We start from the raw sequence: 22,160 nt of genomic DNA, 5'->3' as shown, positions 1-22,160 counted from the left end.
AATACTAAAGAAAGACACGAAACCACAAGGGTAGAGAGCAACAGAAAAGAACAGAGAGAAACTACAAAAACAACCAGAAAACAAATAACAAAATGGCTATAAATACATACTTATCAATGATTACTTTAAATATAAATGAACGAAATTCCCAATCAAAAGACAAAGAGTGGCAGAATGGGCTAAAAAACACACACACACAAAAACAACAACTAGACTCCTTTATATGTCACCTGAAAGAGACTCACTTCAGATCAAAGGACACATGCAGACTGAAACTGAAGGGACAGAAAAAGATATTCTGTACAAATGAAAATCAAAAGAAAACTTGTTTAGCTATCCTTATGTCAGACAAAATAGACTTTAAAACAAAGACTGTAATAAAAGACAAAGAAAGGTATTACATAATGATAAATGGGTCAATCCAAAATAGGATATAACATTTGTAAATATTTTTGCACCCAACATAGAAGAACCAAAATATATAAAACAAATATTAACAAACCTAAAGGAAGAAATTGATAACAATACAATAATAGTAGGGGACTTCAATATATTTTCATTAATGGATAGATCAACCAGACAGAAAATCAATACAGAAACACTGGCCTTAAAAGACACATTTGGCCCAATGGACTTAATAGATAAATAACAGAACATTCCATTCAAAAGCAGCAAAATACACATTCTCCTTAAGTGCACATGCAACATTCTCCAGGATAGATCCCATTAGGCCACAAAACAAGTCTCAATACATTTAAGAAGACTGACATCATATAAAGCATCTTCTCTGAACACAATCATATGAAACTAGAAATCAACTTGCAACATTGTGATTTATGAGAAATATATTTTGGTCTTCTGTATAACCAAATACATATTTCTCATAAATCACAATGTTGCAAGTGATTTCTAAGAAATTTATAAGAAATATATATTTGGTTATTCAGAAGACCAAAATATATTTCTCATATATATTTATCTTCTTCTATAGTTTCTGACTTACAGCTCCCAAAACCTTTGGATTTTCCTAGGTATTGAGAGTGTGCAGTGTCTTTTGTTAACAAGGCAAATTTTAGAACCCACATAAGGATGCGGGCTTGTTGGCAGGAGGACCAATCATGTGATTAAACAGTTGGAACTTGTAGTCGACCCCACCTCCAACCATGGAGAGGAGAGAGGTTGGAGGCTCAATCAGCCAATGGCCAAAGACTTAGTCAATCACGACTATGCACTGAAGCTTCCATAAAAACCCAAAAGGACTGGGTTCAGAGAGCTTCCAGGTTAGTGAACACATGGAGATGGGGGGCAGTGGCATGCCTGAAGAGGGTGTGGAAGCCCCATACCCTTTATCCTTATCTTGTCTTATATCTCTTTATCTGGCTGCTGATTCATATCCTTTAGTAAACTGGTAAACATGTTTCCCTGAGTTCTGAGTTGCTCTAGAAAATTAATCTTAAATTAATTAAGGAGGAGGCTGTTGGAACCTCCAATCTGTAGCTGGTCCGTCAAAACACAGGTAATAGCCTGGGGCTTGCAATTAGTATTTGAAGTAAAGGGTGGAGGGCGGGCTTGCAGAACTGAACCCTTAACCTGTGAGCATTTTTCAGACACATCAATCAATGGAACAGAATAGAGAGCCCAGAAATAAACCCACACATCTATGGTCAGTTAATTTATGACAAAGGAGCCAAGAACATACAATGAGAAAAGAAAAGTCTCTTTAATAAATGGTGCTGGGAAAACTGGACAATGAAACGCAGAAGAATGAAAGTGGACCATTTTCTTATACTGCACATAAAAATTAACTCAAATTGATTAAAGACTTGAACATAAGACCTGAAACCATAAAACTTGAGGAAAATATAAGTGGTAAGCTCCTTGACATTGTTCTGACTCCAAAAGCAAAGGCAACAAGAGCAAACATAAACAAGTGGGATGACATCAAACTAAAATTCTGCCTTACAAAGGAAATCATCAACAAAATGAGAATGCAACTTATTAAACGGGAAAAAATATTTGCAAGTCACCTACCAATAAGAGGTTAAAATCCACAATGTATAAAGAACTCATACACTCAATAGCAAAAAACCCCAAACAACCCAATTTAAAAATGGGCAGAGGATGTGCCCATTTAGACACATTATTCCAAAGAAGACATAAGGTGGCCAACAGGCACATGAGAAGATGTTCAACATCACTGATTATCAGGGAAATACAAATAAAAAACATGAGATAGCACCTCATACCTATTAAAACGACTTATCAAAAAGACAAGAAATAACAAGTGTTGTAGAGAACATCGAGAAAAGGAAACCTTGTACACTGTTAGTGGGGATGTAAATTGGTACAGCCACTGTGGAAAACAGTACAGTGGTTCCTCAAAAAATTAAATAGAACTATCATATATATGATCCAGCTATTCAACTTCTGGGTATTTATTCAAAGAAAGCAAATGAACAAACAAAACAAAACTCATGGCTACAGAGAACAGGTCATCAGAGGGGAAGAGGGTTGGAAGGTACAAAATGGGTGAAGGAAGTCAACTGCATGGTCATAGATGGTAACAAGATTACTGTAATCATTTTGTAGTGTATACAAATATCAAATTATTATATTGTATACCTGAAAGTAATATAATGCTATAAACCAATTTTACCTCAATAAGAAAGAAAATGAAGCGAAATTTCATAATTGTTTTTATGAAGCAACTAAAAAAAAAAGGGGACAAGAAATAATAAGTGTTGGTGAAGATGTGGAGAAAACATAACTCTCATGTAATGTTGGTAGAAATGTCAATTGGTGCAGCCGCTACAGAAAAAAAGTATGAGGTTCCTCCAAAATTAATGAGAACTACCATATGACCCAGCAATTATACTTCTATGTATTTATCTGAAGACCATGAAAACACTAATTTAAAAAGATATATGCACCCCATGTTCACGGCAGCATTATATATAACAGCAAAGATATGAAAATTACTTAAGTATCCACTGGTGGATGAATAGATAAAGAAATTGTGTTATATATATTTCTTTATATATCTGTATGTGTATACACACACACACACACACACTGGAGCATTATTCAACCATAAAAATGAATGAAATCCAGTCATTTGCAACATGAAGTGACCATGAAGCTGTTATGACACGTGAAACAAGTCAAAGAAAAACAAATACTGTCTGATCTCTCTTACATGTAGAATCCTAAAACAACAACAACAACAACAACAACAACAAACCACACACCAAGTTCACAGATACAACAAACAGACTGGTAGTTGCCAGAAGCTGGGGGTGGAGTAGGAGAAAAGTTCACTGTTTTTGTTTTTCTTTAATTTCAATAAATTGAAGGGAAAAAAAAGAATTTGGTTTCTTTAGTTATTTCCCATTTCTGCCAATTAGCTATTGCTAATAAAGACAACAATATGTTTACCAAATATATCCACATCTTCAAAAGTAAACATGCAGAAAAAAGATGGCAGAGGGAAAGCAACAGGAGTCTGAGGAAGAAAAGACTACTAGAAGCTGATTTACCCAGTTATGATAAAGGTAGGCTCATCTTTAGATGTAATGGAGTACTAGAAATTATATCCCCAACCAAGTACTCTTTCTTGCCTTTAGCAATTTGGATAATGATGGAAACTCCAATAAGGTAGCCACTAGCCATATGGGGTTACTGGGCACCTGATATGCAGCTAGTCTGAACTGAGATATGCCATATGTGTAAAGGACACACTAGATTTTGAAGACTTAATATGAAAAAAAAATGTAAAACATCTCATTAATAATTTTTATTGATTACATGTTGAAATAATAACATTCTGGATATACTGGCCCAAACAAAATATATTATTAAAATTAACTTCACCTATTTGTTTTTCCTTTTTAGATGTGGCTACAACAAAATTTTAAGTTATATATATGGCTCACATTATTTCTACTGGATGTCACTGCTACTTAGACCCTTATTAAATAGTGTTGAATAGGAAAAAAAAAAAAAGCAACTCTAAGTGGGGATTTTCAGAGTTATTTCTACTCTTTGCTCTACTACCAATACTACAATTCATTTAATTTCTTGTCTCTGACTATAAAAATAGAGGTTAAAGAAAAAAAAATCAGTTGCTGCATTAGTCATGAATACAACATTAAATCAATGACCAAAAAACTGAGTTCTACTCCTGGTTCTGGCACTCATTTTTTTCTCTCTGAGCTTTAGTTGCCTGTCCCAACAATTAGTGAGAAAACTAAACTAAATTTAACTTCCATGATCCATCAAATTTTTTTTTCATCAAAATTAGTTTCCATAAAGTGAAAAAATACTCACTCTGAGTCTCACACATCCTCTGCGAGAGCCTCTCATCATTTTGTCCTTGGACTAAAAGAAAAACAAAAACATCCAATGAATAAAAGATTAATAGACTGTTTATAGAATCATCTGGGGATAAAGAGAAAAAAATTATAGTAGTAACATCCCTCCCTTCTCCCTATCCCCCTGCAGCCCCCAAAATCATTAAGATAGGAATTAGTTTCAAATGAATATGTTTTAAAGTGGTAGTGAGGATGCTGGTGCACCATTGGTAGAAATGTAAACTGGTGCACCCACTATGGAAAACAGTATTGGAGGTTCCTCAAAAAACTAAAAATACAAATACCATACGATCCAGTAATCCCACTTCTGGGTATTTATCCAAAGAAAACAAAAACACAGATTTGAAAGATACATGCACCCCTATGTTTACGGCATTATGTACAACTCCCAAGAAACTGAAGCAGCCTAAGTATATATCAATAGATGAATAGGTAAAGAAGATATAGTGTGTGTGTGTGTGTGTGTGTGTGTGCGTGTACGTGCGCACACGCGCACGCACACACACACGCACACACAATGGCATATTACTCAGCCATAACAAAGAATGAAATCTTGCCATTTGTGACAACATGGGTTGGCCTATGGGGTATTATGCTAAGTGAAATAAGTCAGACAGAGAAAGATAAATACCATACAACTTCATCTATAAGTAAAATATAAAAAAACAAACAGAAACAGACTCATAAATACAGAGAACTAGTGGTTGCCATAGGGGAAGAGGTAGGGGGATGGGCAAAATAGGTGAAAAGGATTAAGAGGTATAAACTTCCAGTTATAAAGTAAGTAAATCATGGGGATGAAAAGCACAGCATAGAGAACATAGTCAGTAATGTCATAATAACTTTGTATGGTGACAGATGGTAACTATACTTGTGGTAAGCAGTGAGTAATGTATATAAATGTTGAATCACTATGTTGTACACCTGAAACTAATATAATATTGAATGCCAGCTTTAAAAAAATAAAATGAAAACCTTTTATAGTCTATACAAATAAACCTAACCATAGAACTTTATGTGTGCCTTTAATGTAGCATATATTACACTATAATTTTCATTCCTCCTCATGCCCCTTGACTCTCACTCAGTGTTTCTCATATTTTATGAGTTTGAAAAACACCTAGAAGGCTAAGAATCACCCAAAGGTTTAAGATTCACTCCCAGATGATACCTCAGGAAGATTTGAGGACCACATTTTTAGAAACATTGCTTTATCTCTTTTCAATTCCCCAAATGATTCACATTTAGGCATATCTCAGATTTGCCTCTGAGATATCTCATCCAGTGTTCCTCAGTTTGGAATATACTTGACCCTGATTTTCTGCCTTTCTGTCACTCATCAAGCACTTTTCCTTACCTCTGATTTGGATTCCTATCCTGGTTCTCAGAGTCTCCCTTATATTCCCCTGTCATCACATGCACCCTGTGCTATAATGGCTAGTTTACTTGTCTAAGTCACCCACAAGACTGCATATTCCTTAGACAGTAGGAATTGTATCTGATTTATGCTCCAGAACAGTGTCTGGCACACATTAGATGCTCAAAAAATATTTACTAATGAAATACTGCTTACCTTTTAAGTCTCCCTTACTAGACTGAGCTGAGCAAAGGCTATATTCTGCATAATAAGCCTTGTGTTGATATTCAGTAAATATTCCTAAAATTAAATTTAGTCATGCGCAATAAAGTGAAACCTCAAATAATCAAAGTTTTAAGAAGATTTAACACCTCCACAACTGAAATTTTTCTGTACTTCCCTATGCGAGAGAGAAGTAAAACAAGACACTATCATAAAATTATGTTTTAAAGAAAACTGTTCCACTTTAAGCCACAGATGCCCCACATCCAGTGTACTGAGCCACAGGCAAACTTCCAGCTATAAGATGACTATACAGGATTTAACAAACAACATGGTTACTATAGTTAACAATACTATATTGCATACTTAAAAGTTACTAATAAAGCAGATCTTAAAAGTCCTTACCCCCACACACACACACAAAGGTTAACTATGTGAGGTGATAGATTATGTTAACTAACCTTACTGTAGTTATCATTTTGCAATATATACATATATCAAATCATCACACTGTACACCTTAAACTTATACAATATTATAATCAATTATACCTCAATAAAGCTGGAAAAAATAAATATTTCTTGGGGATATCTGCATGTCTGTACATAAAGATCTGCTTTATCCCTTTCATTGCCTACAGTACTTTCTATGAACATAGCCTATTTTTTCATTGATTCTAAACTTATGAATGTAACAATATCACAATGATAAATCAAAGTTGATTCTCTTCAAAAAAAAAAAAGTACTGAGCCATAGGAATTCACGTTCAAAAATGATTATTAAAGTATAGAAGGCAGTCTTCTTTTATTCTACTTAAAATACAAGAAAGACTCATATATTTTATTAAAAAAATTCAATACCAGGCACAGGTGTAAAAGTTCTTTGCTAATAATACAGTTAGCAAAAACACAGTTAACAAAACCATTCCCTAAACAAAAACCTTTACCATACCCTAGACTTATTTTCAAAAGTGTCAAGACAAACACAAAAATAATAATTAGGTTTGAAAATACTCAGTGAGAAATAGAATACAACTCAAGGTAAGAACCAACACATTCATCCTCAATTACTCTCCCACTTTAAAAAATATAATTATAGTAAACAGGAAAAGAGTAAGACAGGCCCCAATGATGGTATCACTGTTAGGGTTATGAATTAGTAAACATTGAAAGAAATAGGTGAAAATAATTAAAACAAATGTAACTAGAAACAAGCACACAAATCCAGAATGTGAAACATCCTACAAAAGAATTGGCCTAGACTCTTTAAAAATGTCCAAAAAAGGGGAACCTGGGTGTCTCAGCTGGTTAAGCGTCTAACTTTGGCTGAGGTCATGATCTCATGGTTTGTGGGTTTGAGCCCCACATCAGGATCTCTGTTGTCAACACAGAGCCTGCTTCGGATCCTCTGTCCCCTCTCTCTCTGCCCCTCCTTCCTTCCCTCCCTCCTTTCCTCTCTCTCCCTCTCTCAAAAATAAACATTAAAAATAAATAAAAATTTAAAATGTCCAAAAAAAAAAGACTAGCATGTAAATAATTGCAATACAATAAAAAATAAATTACATGAATACAGGCACAAAGTGATGTGAGCTACAGAAGGCTCCCTGCCATGAAAAAAGATTAGGGAAGGCAATACTGAAGGTTTCAGGTTTCAATCTGGGACTTAAAAAAAAAAAAAAAAAAAAAGATTCTAATAAAAAGAGAGGAGAAGTAGGAAGAAAAGGGCATTCCAATCCAAGGAAACAACACCAGCAAAGGCACAGTTACAGAAAACTCTTCACACAAACTATTCATAAGAGAGTAGACTTACAGACCCAAGCACAGAGTGCAGAGGAACGGGGAAAAAGACAAGACTGAAAAAGAGATATTCCCCAATATCGATCCATTCTCCTCTTCTTCCTTTCAGTAATAAAACCTTCCACCCCAAGTTTTAACTGAACATATGGCTTTCCTGTTGGATATTACACTTCCAGCCTCCCTTTCAGGTAGATACAGGCTATTTATCTATATAATGTCCAGTGGGCTATGAATGGAAGCAATGTCTGTAACACATAATGCCTTTATTTTTACGTGTGAGAGAAAAGGCAAGCATGAGTGGGTTAGGGGCAGAAGGAGAGAGAATACCAAGTAAGCTCCATGGCCAATGCAGAGACCCATGGGAAGCTCGATCTTAGGACAGTGACCTGAGGTGAAGTAAGAGTCAGATGCTTAGGGGCGCCTGGGTGGCACAGTCGGTTAAGCGTCCGACTTCAACCAGGTCATGATCTCGCGGTCCGTGAGTTCGAGCCCCGCGTCAGGCTCTGGGCTGATGGCTCAGAGCCTGGAGCCTGTTTCCGATTCTGTGTCTCCCTCTCTCTCTGCCCCTCCCCCGTTCATGCTCTGTCTCTCTCTGTCCCAAAAATAAAATAAACGTTGAAAAAAAAAAAGAATTAAAAAAAAAAAAAAAGAGTCAGATGCTTAGGGGCGCCTGGGTGGCTCAGTCAGTTGAACGTCCGACTTTGGCTCAGGTCATGATCTCATGGCTCATGAGTTCGAGCCCCACGTCGGGCTTTGTGCTGACAGCTCAGAGCCCGGAGCCCAGAGCCCAAAGCCTGCTTCTGCTCCTGTCTCCCTCTTTCTCTGCCTCTCCTCCACTCAACACTCTGTCTCTCTCTCTCTCAAAAATAAATAAGCATTGGGGCGCCTGGGTGGCGCAGTCGGTTGGGCGTCCGACTTCAGCCAGGTCACGATCTCGCGGTCCGTGAGTTCGAGCCCCGCATCAGGCTCTGGGCTGATGGCTCTGTCTCTCTCTGTCCCAAAAATAAATAAAAACGTTGAAAAAAAAATTTTTTTTAAATAAGCATTAAAAAGAAAGAAAGAAAGAAAGAAAGAAAGAAAGAAAGAAAGAAAGAGTCAGACGCTTAACCAATTGAGCCAGCCAGGCACCCCTACATTGTGCTTTTAAAAGAAAACTGCTTACAGGGCTCCTGTTAAAAGCAGAGCTCAATAACATTGGGAAATTCTCCACTATGTGGAAATTAATGATACTCTTCTAAATAATGAATAGGTCAAATAAAAAAATCAGAAGGGAAATTAGAAAATATTTGCGATGTGAAAATGAAAACAACATACCAATACTTATAGGAGATAGTGAAACCAGTTCTTAGTGAGAAATTTATAACTGTAAAAGTCTACATTAAAAAAGAAAGATCTGAAATCAAGAACCTAACTTTTTACCTTAAGTAATAACACAAAGTAGAGCAAATAAATCTAAAGCAAGCAGAAGAAAGGAAATAATAAAGGTCACAGCAGAAATAAATGAAATTAGAAAATAGAAAAACCACAGAGAAAAATCAATGAAACCAAACACTGGTTCCTTGAAAAGATCAACAAAATGGGACAATTTAGCTTTACTAACCAAGAAAAAAAGAGGATTAACATTACTAAAATCAGGAATAAAAGAGGAGACATTACTAACAACCTTACAGAAACAAAAAGGAGTCTGACTAAAGAAGACAAAAAAATCTGAATAGACCTATATAACAAGAGATTGAACTAGTAATCAAAACACTTATCACAAAGAAAAGCCTTGGCCCCAGGTGGCTTCACTAAAAAATTCTATCAAATGTTTAAGGAACTAACAACCTTTCATACCCTTCCAAAATTTCAGAATGAACACTTTCCAACTTTTTCTATGAGTCTAGTGTTATTCTGATACCAAAACCAGACAAAGCTGTCACAAAAAAAGACCAACACCTACTGTGAATAAAGATGCAAAAATCCTTAGCCAAAATACTAGCAAACGAATCCCAGCAACATGCAAAAAGGATTATACAGCAAAACTATTATGCTCTAAATTTGTGTCTCCACCCTTCAAATTCATATGTTGAAATCCTAACCCTCATGATGATGGTATCAGGAAGTAGAACCTTTGGAATAGCCCTCATGAATGGGATTAGTGCCCTTATTTAAAAAAAAAAAAAAAAAGCCTAGAAGAGCTCCCTTGCCCTTCCACAATGTGAGGTTACATTGAAAAACAATGGTCATCTAAGAAGCAGGTCCTCATCAGACACTGACTCTACCACTGCCTTGATCTTGGACTTCCCAGCCTCCAGAACTGTGAGAAAAAAATTTCTGTTGTTTATAATCTAACCAGTCCATGGTATTTTTGTTGTAGCAACCCAAACATACTAAGACAGTGACCAAGTGGGATTCATTCCAGGAATGCAAGGTTGGGTCAACATATAAAAATCATAATATGCTGAGAACAAAAGTCACATGATCATCTCAAAAACAGGAAAAGCACTTGCCAAAATCCAACATTCTTTCATGATAAAACCACCCCACACTCTAGGAATGGAAAGTTACTTCTTCAACCTCATAAAGGGCATCTATGAAAACCCACAGCTAATGTAATAATTACCAGTAATGGACTAAAAGCTTTACACCTAAGAACAGGAACAAGACAAGGATGTCCTCTCTCATCACTTGTATTCAACACTGTACTGCAGGTTCTAGCTGGGAAAATTAGATAAGAAAAAGAAGTAAAAGACATCCAGATTGGTAAGGAAGAAATAAAACTATTGTAAGGTGACAGAACCTATATACAGAACATCCTAAGAAATCCACCAAAAAACTATTGGAGATAATAAATGAGTTCAGCAAATTTTCAGACCATAAGACCAATATATAAAAACCAATTGTGTTTCTATACTCTTGGAACAAAATATCTAAAAATGAAAAACAAACAAACAAACAATTCCAGGTGTGCCTGGGTGGCTCAGTAGGTTAAGCATCTGACTTCAGCTCAGTTCATGATCTCACAGTTTGTGAGTTTGAGTCCCTGCACCAGGCTTTTCACTGACAGAGCAGAGCCTGCCTTGGATCCTCTGTCTCCCTCTCTCTCTGCCCCTCTTCCACTCATATGCTCTCTCTCTCTCTCTCTGAAAAAATAAACATTTTAAAAATCCATTTATAATATCAAAAAGAATTAAAATACTTAGTAACAAATTTAATTTTTAGAAATACAAGGCATATGGGGCGCCTGGGTGGCGCAGTCGGTTAAGCATCCGACTTCAGCCAGGTCACGATCTCGCGGTCCGGGAGTTCGAGCCCCGCGTCGGGCTCTGGGCTGATGGCTCAGAGCCTGGAGCCTGCTTCCGATTCTGTGTCTCCCTCTCTCTCTGCCCCTCCCCCATTCATGCTCTGTCTCTCTCTGTCCCAAAAATAAATAAACGTTGAAAAAAAATTAAAAAAAAAAAAAAAGAAATACAAGGCTTACAAACTACAGAAAGAAACTACAAAGTATTGTTGAAAGAAATTAAAGACCTAAATAAATGGAAAGACATCTCATGTTCACGGAATGGAAGACTTAAAATTGTTACAATGGCAATACTCCCCAGAATGACAGATTTCACATAATCCCTTATCAAAATCCCAGCTGTCTTTTTTGCAGAAATTGATAAACTGATCCCAGAATGGTCAAAACAATCTTCAACAGAACAACAACAAAGTTGGAGAACTCATACTTCTCAATCTCAGAACAATAAAAAACTAGAGTAACAAAGACAGTAATTAGAACAATGAAATAGAATTGAAAGTGTAGAAATAAACTCACACAGCTATGGTCAACTGATTTTTGACAAGGATGCCAAGATCATCTAATGGGGGAAAGAATAATTTTTCTAACAAAGAGTACTGAGACAAATGGATATACCCCTATGCAAAAGAATAAAGATGGACCCCTACCCTATACCATATAAAACCATTATACTTATTAATAATAAGCTAAAACTATGAAACTTTTAGAAGAAAACATAGGTATAATTCTTTGTGACCTTGGATTACACAATGGTTTCTTAGTTATGACACCAAAGACACAAGCAACAAAAGAAAAACAAATTGAACATCAAACTTAAAAAAAACACTTATGCGGGGTGCCTGGGTGGCTCAGTCGGTTAAGCGTCTGACTTTGGCTCAGGTCATGATCTCACAGTTTGTGAGTTGGAGCCCCGCCTTGGGCTCTGTGCTGACAGCTCAAAGCCTGAAGCCTGCTTCGGATTCTGTGTCTCCCTCTCTCTCTCTGCCCCTCCTCTGCTCACATTCTGTCTCTCTCTCTCTCTCAAAAATAAACATTAAACAAAAATTAAAAATAAAAACACTCGGGGGAGTTGCAGCAAGATGGCGGCTTAGGAGGACGCTGGGCTCACCGCACGTCCTGCTGATCACTTAGATTCCATCTACACCTGCCTAAATAACCCAGAAAACCGCCAGAGGATTAGCAGAACAGAGTCGCCGGAGCCAAACGCAGACGAGAGGCCCACGGAAGAGGGTAGGAAGGGCGGCGAGGCGGTGCGCGCTCCACGGACTGGCGGGAGGGAGCCGGGGCGGAGGGGCGGCTCGCCGGCCAAGCAGAGCCCCCGAGTCGGGCTTGCAAAAGCGGAGGGGCCGGGCGGACTGTGTTCCGACAGCAAGCGCGACTTAGCGTCTGGGAGGTCAGAAATTAACAGCTCTGCTCGGAAAGCGGGAAGGCTGGAGGACAAAGGGAGGGAGAGCTGCTGAGCCCCCTGACAACAGAGCTCAGTTTGGTGGGGAACAAAGGCGCTCGCCAGCGCCATTTCCCCCGCCCATCCCCCAGCCGAAATCCCAAAGGGAACCGGTTCCTGCCAGGGAACTTGCTCGCTCCGCGCAAACACCCAACTCTGCTCTTCTGCGGAGCCAAACCTCCGGCAGCGGATCTGACTCCCTCCCGCTGCCACAGGGCCCCTCCTGAAGTGGATCACCTAAGGAGAAGCGATCTAAGCCTGCCCCTCCTGCCCCCGAGCACCTTGCCTACCCACCCCAGCTAATACGCCAGATCCCCAGCATCACAAGCCTGGCAGGGTGCAAGTAGCCCAGACGAGCCACACCACCCCACAGTGAATCCCGCCCCTAGGAGAGGGGAAGAGAAGGCACACACCAGTCTGACTGTGGCCCCAGCGGTGGGCTGGGGGCAGACATCAGGTCTGACTGCGGCCCCGCCCACCAACTCCAGGTATACACCACAGCACAGGGGAAGTGCCCTGCAGGTCCTCACCACGCCAGGGACTATCCAAAATGACCAAGCGGAAGAACTCCCCTCAGAAGAATCTCCAGGAAATAACAACAGCTAATGAGCTGATCAAAAAGGATTTAAATAATATAACAGAAAGTGAATTTAGAATAATAGTCATAAAATTAATCGCTGGGCTTGAAAACAGTATACAGGACAGCAGAGAATCTCTTGCTACAGAGATCAAGGGACTAAGGAACAGTCACGAGGAGCTGAAAAACGCTTTAAACGAAATGCATAACAAAATGGAAACCACCACAGCTCGGCTTGAAGAGGCAGAGGAGAGAATAGGTGAACTAGAAGATAAAGTTATGGAAAAAGAGGAAGCTGAGAAAAAGAGAGATAAAAAAATCCAGGAGTATGAGGGGAAAATTAGAGAATTAAGTGATACACTAAAAAGAAATAATATACGCATAATTGGTATCCCAGAGGAGGAAGAGAGAGGGAAAGGTGCTGAAGGGGTACTTGAAGAAATCATAGCTGAGAACTTCCCTGAACTGGGGAAGGAAAAAGGCATTGAAATCCAAGAGGCACAGAGAACTCCCTTCAGACGTAACTTGAATCGATCTTCTGCACGACATATCATAGTGAAACTGGCAAAATACAAGGATAAAGAGAAAATTCTGAAAGCAGCAAGGGGTAAACGTGCCCTCACATATAAAGGGAGACCTATAAGACTCGTGACTGATCTCTCTTTTGAAACTTGGCAGGCCAGAAAGAATTGGCAAGAGATTTTCAGGGTGCTAGACAGAAAAAATATGCAGCCGAGAATCCTTTATCCAGCAAGTCTGTCATTTAGAATAGAAGGAGAGATAAAGGTCTTCCCAAACAAACAAAAACTGAAGGAATTTGTCACCACTAAACCAGCCCTACAAGAGATCCTAAGGGGGACCCTGTGAGACAAAGTCCCAGAGACATCACTATAAGCATAAAACATACAGACATCACAATGACTCTAAACCCGTATCTTTCTATAATAACACTGAATGTAAATGGATTAAATGCGCCAACCAAAAGACATAGGGTATCAGAATGGATAAAAAAACAAGACCCATCTATTTGCTGTCTACAAGAGACTCATTTTAGACCTGAGGACACCTTTAGATTGAGAGTGAGGGGATGGAGAACTATTTATCATGCGACTGGAAGCCAAAAGAAAGCTGGAGTAGCCATACTTATATCAGACAAACTAGACTTTAAATTAAAGGCTGTAACAAGAGATGAAGAAGGACATTATATAATAGTTACAGGGTCTATCCATCAGGAAGAGCTAACAATTATCAATGTCTATGCACCGAATACCGGAGCCCCCAAATATATAAAACAATTACTCATAAACATAAGCAACCTTATTGATAAGAATGTGGTAATTGCAGGGGACTTTAATACACCACTTACAGAAATGGATAGATCATCTAGACACACGGTCAATAAAGAAACAAGGGCCCTGAATGAGACATTGGATGAGATGGACTTGACAGATATATTTAGAACTCTGCATCCCAAAGCAACAGAATATACTTTCTTCTCGAGTGCACATGGAACATTCTCCAAGATAGATCATATACTGGGTCACAAAACAGCCCTTCATAAGTTTACAAGAATTGAAATTATACCATGCTTACTTTCAGACCACAATGCCATGAAGCTTGAAATCAACCACAGGAAAAAGTCTGGAAAACCTCCAAAAGCATGGAGGTTAAAGAACACCCTACTAACGAATGAGTGGGTCAACCAGGCAATTAGAGAAGAAATTAAAAAATATATGGAAACAAACGAAAATGAAAATACAACAATCCAAACGCTTTGGGACGCAGCAAAGGCAGTCCTGAGAGGAAAATACATTGCAATCCAGGCCTATCTCAAGAAACAAGAAAAATCCCAAATACAAAATCTAACAGCACACCTAAAGGAACTAGAAGCAGAACAGCAAAGGCAGCCTAAGCCCAGCAGAAGAAGAGAAATAATAAAGATCAGAGCAGAAATAAACAATATAGAAACTAAAAAAACTGTAGAGCAGATCAACGAAACCAAGAGTTGGTTTTTTGAAAAAATAAACAAAATTGACAAACCTCTAGCCAGGCTTCTCAAAAAGAAAAGGGAGATGACCCAAATAGATAAAATCATGAATGAAAATGGAATTATTACAACCAATCCCTCAGAGATACAAACAATTATCAGGGAATACTATGAAAACTTATATGCCAACAAATTGGACAACCTGGAAGAAATGGACGAATTCCTGAACACCCACACGCTTCCAAAACTCAATCAGGAGGAAATAGAAAGCTTGAACAGACCCATAACCAGCGAAGAAATTGAATCGGTTATCAAAAATCTCCCAACAAATAAGAGTCCAGGACCAGATGGCTTCCCAGGGGAGTTCTACCAGACGTTTAAAGCAGAGATAATACCTATCCTTCTCAAGCTATTCCAAGAAATAGAAAGGGAAGGAAAACTTCCAGACTCATTCTATGAAGCCAGTATTACTTTGATTCCTAAACCAGACAGAGACCCAGTAAAAAAAGAGAACTACAGGCCAATATCCCTGATGAATATGGATGCAAAAATTCTCAATAAGATACTAGCAAATCGAATTCAACGGCATATAAAAAGAATTATTCACCATGATCAAGTGGGATTCATTCCTGGGATGCAGGGCTGGTTCAACATTCGCAAATCAATCAACGTGATACATCACATTAACAAAAAAAGAGAGAAGAACCATATGATCCTGTCAATCGATGCAGAAAAGGCCTTCGACAAAATCCAGCACCCTTTCTTAATAAAAACCCTTGAGAAAGTCGGGATAGAAGGAACATACTTAAAGATCATAAAAGCCATTTATGAAAAGCCCACAGCTAACATCATCCTCAACGGGGAAAAACTGAAAGCTTTTTCCCTGAGATCAGGAACACGACAAGGATGCCCACTCTCACCGCTGCTGTTTAACATAGTGCTGGAAGTTCTAGCATCAGCAATCAGACAACAAAAGGAAATCAAAGGCATCAAAATTGGCAAAGATGAAGTCAAGCTTTCGCTTTTTGCAGATGACATGATATTATACATGGAAAATCCGATAGACTCCACCAAAAGTCTGCTAGAACTGATACAGGAATTCAGCAAAGTTGCAGGATACAAAATCAATGTACAGAAATCAGTTGCATTCTTATACACTAACAATGAAGCAACAGAAAGACAAATAAAGAAACTGATCCCATTCACAATTGCACCAAGAAGCATAAAATACCTAGGAATAAATCTAACCAAAGATGTAAAGGATCTGTATGCTGAAAACTATAGAAAGCTTCTGAAGGAAATTGAAGAAGATTTAAAGAAATGGAAAGACATTCCCTGCTCATGGATTGGAAAAATAAATATTGTCAAAATGTCAATACTACCCAAAGCTATCTACACATTCAATGCAATCCCAATCAAAATTGCACCAGCATTCTTCTCGAAACTAGAACAAGCAATCCTAAAATTCATATGGAACCACAAAAGGCCCCGAATAGCCAAAGGAATTTTGAAGAAGAAGACCAAAGCAGGAGGCATCACAATCCCAGACTTTAGCCTCTACTACAAAGCTGTCATCATCAAGACAGCATGGTATTGGCACCAAAACAGACACATAGACCAATGGAATAGAATAGAAACCCCAGAACTAGACCCACAAACGTATGGCCAACTCATCTTTGACAAAGCAGGAAAGAACATCCAATGGAAAAAAGACAGCCTCTTTAACAAATGGTGCTGGGAGAACTGGACAGCAACATGCAGAAGGTTGAAACTAGACCACTTTCTCACACCATTCACAAAAATAAACTCAAAATGGATAAAGGACCTGAATGTGAGACAGGAAACCATCAAAACCTTAGAGGAGAAAGCAGGAAAAGACCTCTCTGACCTCAGCCGTAGCAATCTCTTACTCGACACATCCCCAAAGGCAAGGGAATTAAAAGCAAAAGTGAATTACTGGGACCTTATGAAGATAAAAAGCTTCTGCACAGCAAAGGAAACAACCAACAAAACTAAAAGGCAACCAACGGAATGGGAAAAGATATTCGCAAATGACATATCGGACAAAGGGCTAGTATCCAAAATCTATAAAGAGCTCACCAAACTCCACACCCGAAAAACAAATAACCCAGTGAAGAAATGGGCAGAAAACATGAATAGACACTTCTCTAAAGAAGACATCCGGATGGCCAACAGGCACATGAAAAGATGTTCAGCGTCGCTCCTTATCAGGGAAATACAAATCAAAACCACACTCAGGTATCACCTCACGCCAGTCAGAGTGGCCAAAATGAACAAATCAGGAGACTATAGATGCTGGAGAGGATGTGGAGAAACGGGAACCCTCTTGCACTGTTGGTGGGAATGCAAATTGGTGCAGCCGCTCTGGAAAGCAGTGTGGAGGTTCCTCAGAAAATTAAAAATAGACCTACCCTATGACCCAGCAATAGCACTGCTAGGAATTTATCCAAGGGATACAGGAGCACTGATGCATAGGGCCACTTGTACCCCAATGTTCATAGCAGCACTCTCAACAATAGCCAAATTATGGAAAGAGCCTAAATGTCCATCAACTGATGAATGGATAAAGAAATTGTGGTTTATATACACAATGGAATATTACGTGGCAATGAGAAAAAATGAAATATGGCCTTTTGTAGCAACGTGGATGGAACTGGAGAGTGTGATGCTAAGTGAAATAAGCCATACAGAGAAAGAGAGATACCATATGGTTTCACTCTTATGTGGATCCTGAGAAACTTAACAGGAACCCATGGGGGAGGGGAAAGAAAAAAAAAAAAAAAAAAAGAGGTTAGAATGGGAGAGAGCCAAAGCATAAGAGACTGTTAAAAACTGAGAACAAACTGAGGGTTGATGGGGGGTGGGAGGGAGGAGAGGGTGGGTGATGGGTATTGAGGAGGGCACCTATTGGGATGAGCACTGGGTGTTGTATGGAAACCAATTTGTCAATAAATTTCAGAAAAAAAAAAAAAATTAAGGGAAAAAAAAAAATAAAAAAATAAAAAAAAATAAAAACACTCATGCTTTTCAAAGGACACTATCAAGAAAGTGAATAAACAAACCACAAAGTGGAAGAAAATATTTACAAATCATACATCTGGTAAGGAACTAGTATCTAGAATATATAAAAAACTTAAAATTCAACAATAAAGATAGCCAACTTAAAAATGAGTAAAGGGGGCGGCACCTGGGTGGCTCAGTCGGTAAAGCATCCAACTTCAGCTCAGGTTGTGATCTTGCAGTTTGTGAGTTCGAGCCCTGTGAGGGGCTCTGTACTGACAGCTCAGAGCCTGGAATCTGCTTCAGATTCTATATCTCCTCCTCTCTCTGTCCCTCCCATGCTCATACTCTCTCAATAATAAATAAACGTTAAAAAAAAAAATGTGTTTTTTTTTTTTAAATGAGTAAAGGATTTGGATACTTCTCCTAAGAAAACCAAATTAACAAAATAATCTCAGCTGGTGATAAGCTAAGAAAATAAGGCAGGGTAATAATCAGAAAGCTGTTGTGGGAAAGTGGGGTTCTACTTTAACGCGGATTGTTTGGGAAGACTGTTAGAGGGTTCATATCTACACTGAGATTTGAATGAGAAAAGCCATTCAAGTGAAGAATCTGGGGGGAAAGTTTCAGGCAGAAGGAAGAGCAGGAAAGGATTCATTAGTAGGCTTGCTCTCCCATTCTCAGCAAGGGCTATTTCAAATTGTCTCCATTCTCCCACCACACACTCTCCCTCAGCACATTTCCACTTGGCTTTCTCACAGGCATTTCAAACCCAACATGTCTGAAACCAACTCACGATTTTCTTTCTCAAATCCTATCTTTCATCCATCCAAAGTCCACCGCCCTACTTCTGTCTCCTAAAAATCTCTCAAATGCTTCTGTTTAATATCATCTCCACTGTAACCACCCTAATTGAGACCTCCATAATCCGTCCCCTATGCTGTATCACCTTCTAACTCCTCTCTCTTTATCTACTCTTCCTCTGCTCTAATCTTTCTCCATACAGTAGCCAGAGGAATCTTTTCAAAATATAAATCTGAGCAGGTCACTACCTTGATTAAAACCAAAATAAACAAGAGGCACCTGGGTGGCTCAGTCGGTTAAGCCTCTGACTCTTGATTTTGGGTCAGGTCATGATCTCATAGTTCCTGGGCTCAAGCCCCACATTGGGCTCCATGCTGACAGTGTGAAGTCTGCTTGGGATTCTCTCTCACCTTCTTTCTCTGGCCCTCCCCAACTCACTGTGCACTCTCTCTCTCTCTCTCTCTCTCTCTCTCTCTCTCTCTCTCTCAAGATAAATAATAAATAAACTTAAAAAAATAAACAAAATAAATAAGAAAAAAAATATTTCAAGGCTCTACACTGCTCTTAAGATAAAATCCAAATTTCGTAACTTATCCTCCTACAGAGACTGTTTGCCCTGGCCCCAGCCTACCTCTAAAGTCTCCATCATCCCTGCACCCCAGCCACACTGACCTTTCATTACCTGAACCAGCCAAGTGCCTTCCTGCCTTAGGACTTTTATATAGATTGTTCCCATTGCCTGAAGTGCTTTCACTGATCTAGTTTCACTTCATTAACTGGATAATTCCTATTCATCCCTCAGTTCCCTAAGAAGGCAACCTTTACCTGAAGCCCTAGACTAGATTACATAATATTCTCACATAATATTCTTATTTTCCTTCATAGTACTGTGGAGAAAAAACTTCCCTGGATTTCTCAGTGTCGCTGTAAAAAGCCCAAGAGTTCGCCAACATTTCTACCTGCCTTATGAATTAGATTTGTTGTTTTCCCCATCTGAAAGAATAATAAAACTTCTTCTATTTCCCATAGACAGTTAAAAGGTCAAAGCCTGGAGTAGGTCCCTAGGCTAAGCCCCCAAGGCACCAGGAAGAGGGTACCAAGTATCTCCCTAGATATTTACATGAAAGGAAGAAAGAAAGAAAGAAAGAAAGAAAGAAAGAAAGAAAGAAAGAAAATGAAACCTCAGAACTGAAAAAGGTCTCTAGTCTGTAAAAACAGAGACCCACAAGGCTATCTGGCTCCAGGAAAGATTTTACTTGTATATCAAGTTAGATATGCAAGTAAAGGGCTGAAGTTAGGATTTAGGCTTCTTATCTTTCAAAGGCAATCTTTTCAGGAGGGCAGAGGGACAGTTGCCTCTTTACCCTTCAAGAGTAGAGAAAACTCATTTTTCCTCATCTCTCACATACATCTACTTGGCTATATGTGTAGGACAATTGATGTGGCTCTTATGACACTGCCCTAGGGGTAAGGGCTTGGACTAGGGCAGAAGGAAGCCAATACACTTATGCTTATGAAATCTGTCTCTCACCCAGAATACCTCATGTGTGTGCAATCAGGATAAAATTAATAAAAAGGAATATTAAAAATATACCAAATATGTAAATAATAATTAACTGAAATTACTTATTTGAAGTTCATCATCCCTGTTAGCCTATAAATTCTAAGAGAATAATCTAATAATACAGTAAAGATTCAAAAACATTTGTTGAATGATAGGAAGGCTGTACATACATGCAGACAGCCATTTTAAGTTTCAATAAATAAAGCCTGTAACCATATATATTATGTCTTAACAGCAAGTAATCTGAAGCTTCTATTATTATTTTGGTTACATTGTTGAGCAAACTAAAATAAAGCTGTTAAATTAGCTGCCGTAGTACAAATAAATTTCACAGCTTTTAGTCTGTTACTAAATCTGTTAAGCCTGTCTCAAAGGAAAAGAACCTCTGTCCTTTATGCTACCATCTTCATATCTGCTTGACACTTAGATATTTATCTTGGCATTGACTGCTGCTCCCAGGAAGTCAAGGAACAGAGCCTAACCCCCACCTGTTTTGATAACAAAACAGTCAGGGATATATAATCAGCACATTCATAATAAGCCCCTGCCACGAGGAAATCTAGGCTGTGGTTAAGCAACCAAAAGAAGCTGACTGCAGAATAAAGGACCTTGTAGAGAAAATTACTAAATTAACAAAACCAGAAACAGTTCTCCTTTTCTCACAGAAGTAAGTTTCTTAAAGGGTCACATAGGTGTGTCAGAAAGAATTTACACTGCCAAAATTAAATGCACAAACTATTTCAGAATATAACTTGTTTAGGTAGGCTCACTTAATGAGAGGGACACCTGTATCCACAGAGATACTTATCATCTCTTTCACTCCAAACCCACTAACAACCACCACTACTCACCTCCCACACACTCTCCCAATGACCACTTTAGGGAAAATGACAAAAGCCCAGCAGACTAATGAAAAATACATATTATGTTATCTTCCTCCTAGTTAAAAACAAATGGACTTCACTTTACATATAAATCACACTATGTGATTATAATTTCAGCAGTTCATCAGGAAGTTATCAATGAAGATTCCATTAACTGTTAAATAGAACATAATGTAATTTCAACCTCAAGTTGCTTTTTTTTTTTTTTTGAGAGAGAGGGCACAAGTGAGCGAGGGCACAGGGGTGGGGGTGGGGAGTGAGAGAAAGAAGCAGGGCTAACCCAAAGCGGGGCTCGTGCTCACCAGAGTGAGCTCACCCGAAGCATGGCTCAAGCTCACCCACCATGGAACTCAAACTCCCAAACCATGAAATCATGGCCAGAGCTGAAGTCAAATGCTTAGCAACTGAACCACCCAGGCACCCTCACGTTGCTTTAAAATGCTTTGTGGACAGGTCAATAATCACTGAGGGATGCTACTAAATTTTATTTTTGAATAAACCTTCTGATCTATCAGCCTGCAGGGGAAAAGGAAAGTTTTTCTTTCATCTGAGAATTACAGAATCTTGCAAAAATTGTTATAAAACATGGGATCTGAAATTGGTTGTGAAATGAGTATTAGGAAACAGACAAAAAGTCCCAAAATCAGAGTGGTGTGACAATAATGACCTGCATTCTCAATTCTTAACTTACAGAGTTGTCTGTCTGTTCTGTCCATTTCTTAAATCCTTAGGAAAAGGTTATTCTGAGGACACTGAGAATTATGAGCTGAATGTCAAGTCTTAAATCAGCTTAATGTACAATTGCTTCTCAAAAAGAGGTTAACACAATCTAGCAGAGCCTCTTAATTGTT

At 38.5% G+C, this 22,160-nt stretch overlaps 1 protein-coding gene across 11 annotated transcripts in view; it reads right to left on the bottom strand.

The window, feature by feature from the left end:
- Positions 1 to 22,160, bottom strand: part of OSBPL9 (oxysterol binding protein like 9) — a 199,457-nt gene that overhangs the window by 146,020 nt on the left and 31,277 nt on the right. For all 11 annotated transcript variants that reach the window (XM_043578758.1, XM_043578761.1, XM_043578759.1 and 8 more), the window contains exon 2: positions 4,327 to 4,377. In XM_043578758.1, the coding sequence (XP_043434693.1) occupies positions 4,327 to 4,377 (51 nt within the window). The remainder of the gene's footprint in view (positions 1 to 4,326; positions 4,378 to 22,160) is intronic.

Source organism: Prionailurus bengalensis, chromosome C1 (genome assembly GCF_016509475.1).
Source record: "Prionailurus bengalensis isolate Pbe53 chromosome C1, Fcat_Pben_1.1_paternal_pri, whole genome shotgun sequence".
NCBI classification, from domain to species: Eukaryota; Metazoa; Chordata; class Mammalia; order Carnivora; family Felidae; genus Prionailurus; species Prionailurus bengalensis.
The sequence above is the reverse complement of the archived record's forward strand: the minus strand, read 5'-3'. Positions and strand labels throughout refer to the sequence as shown.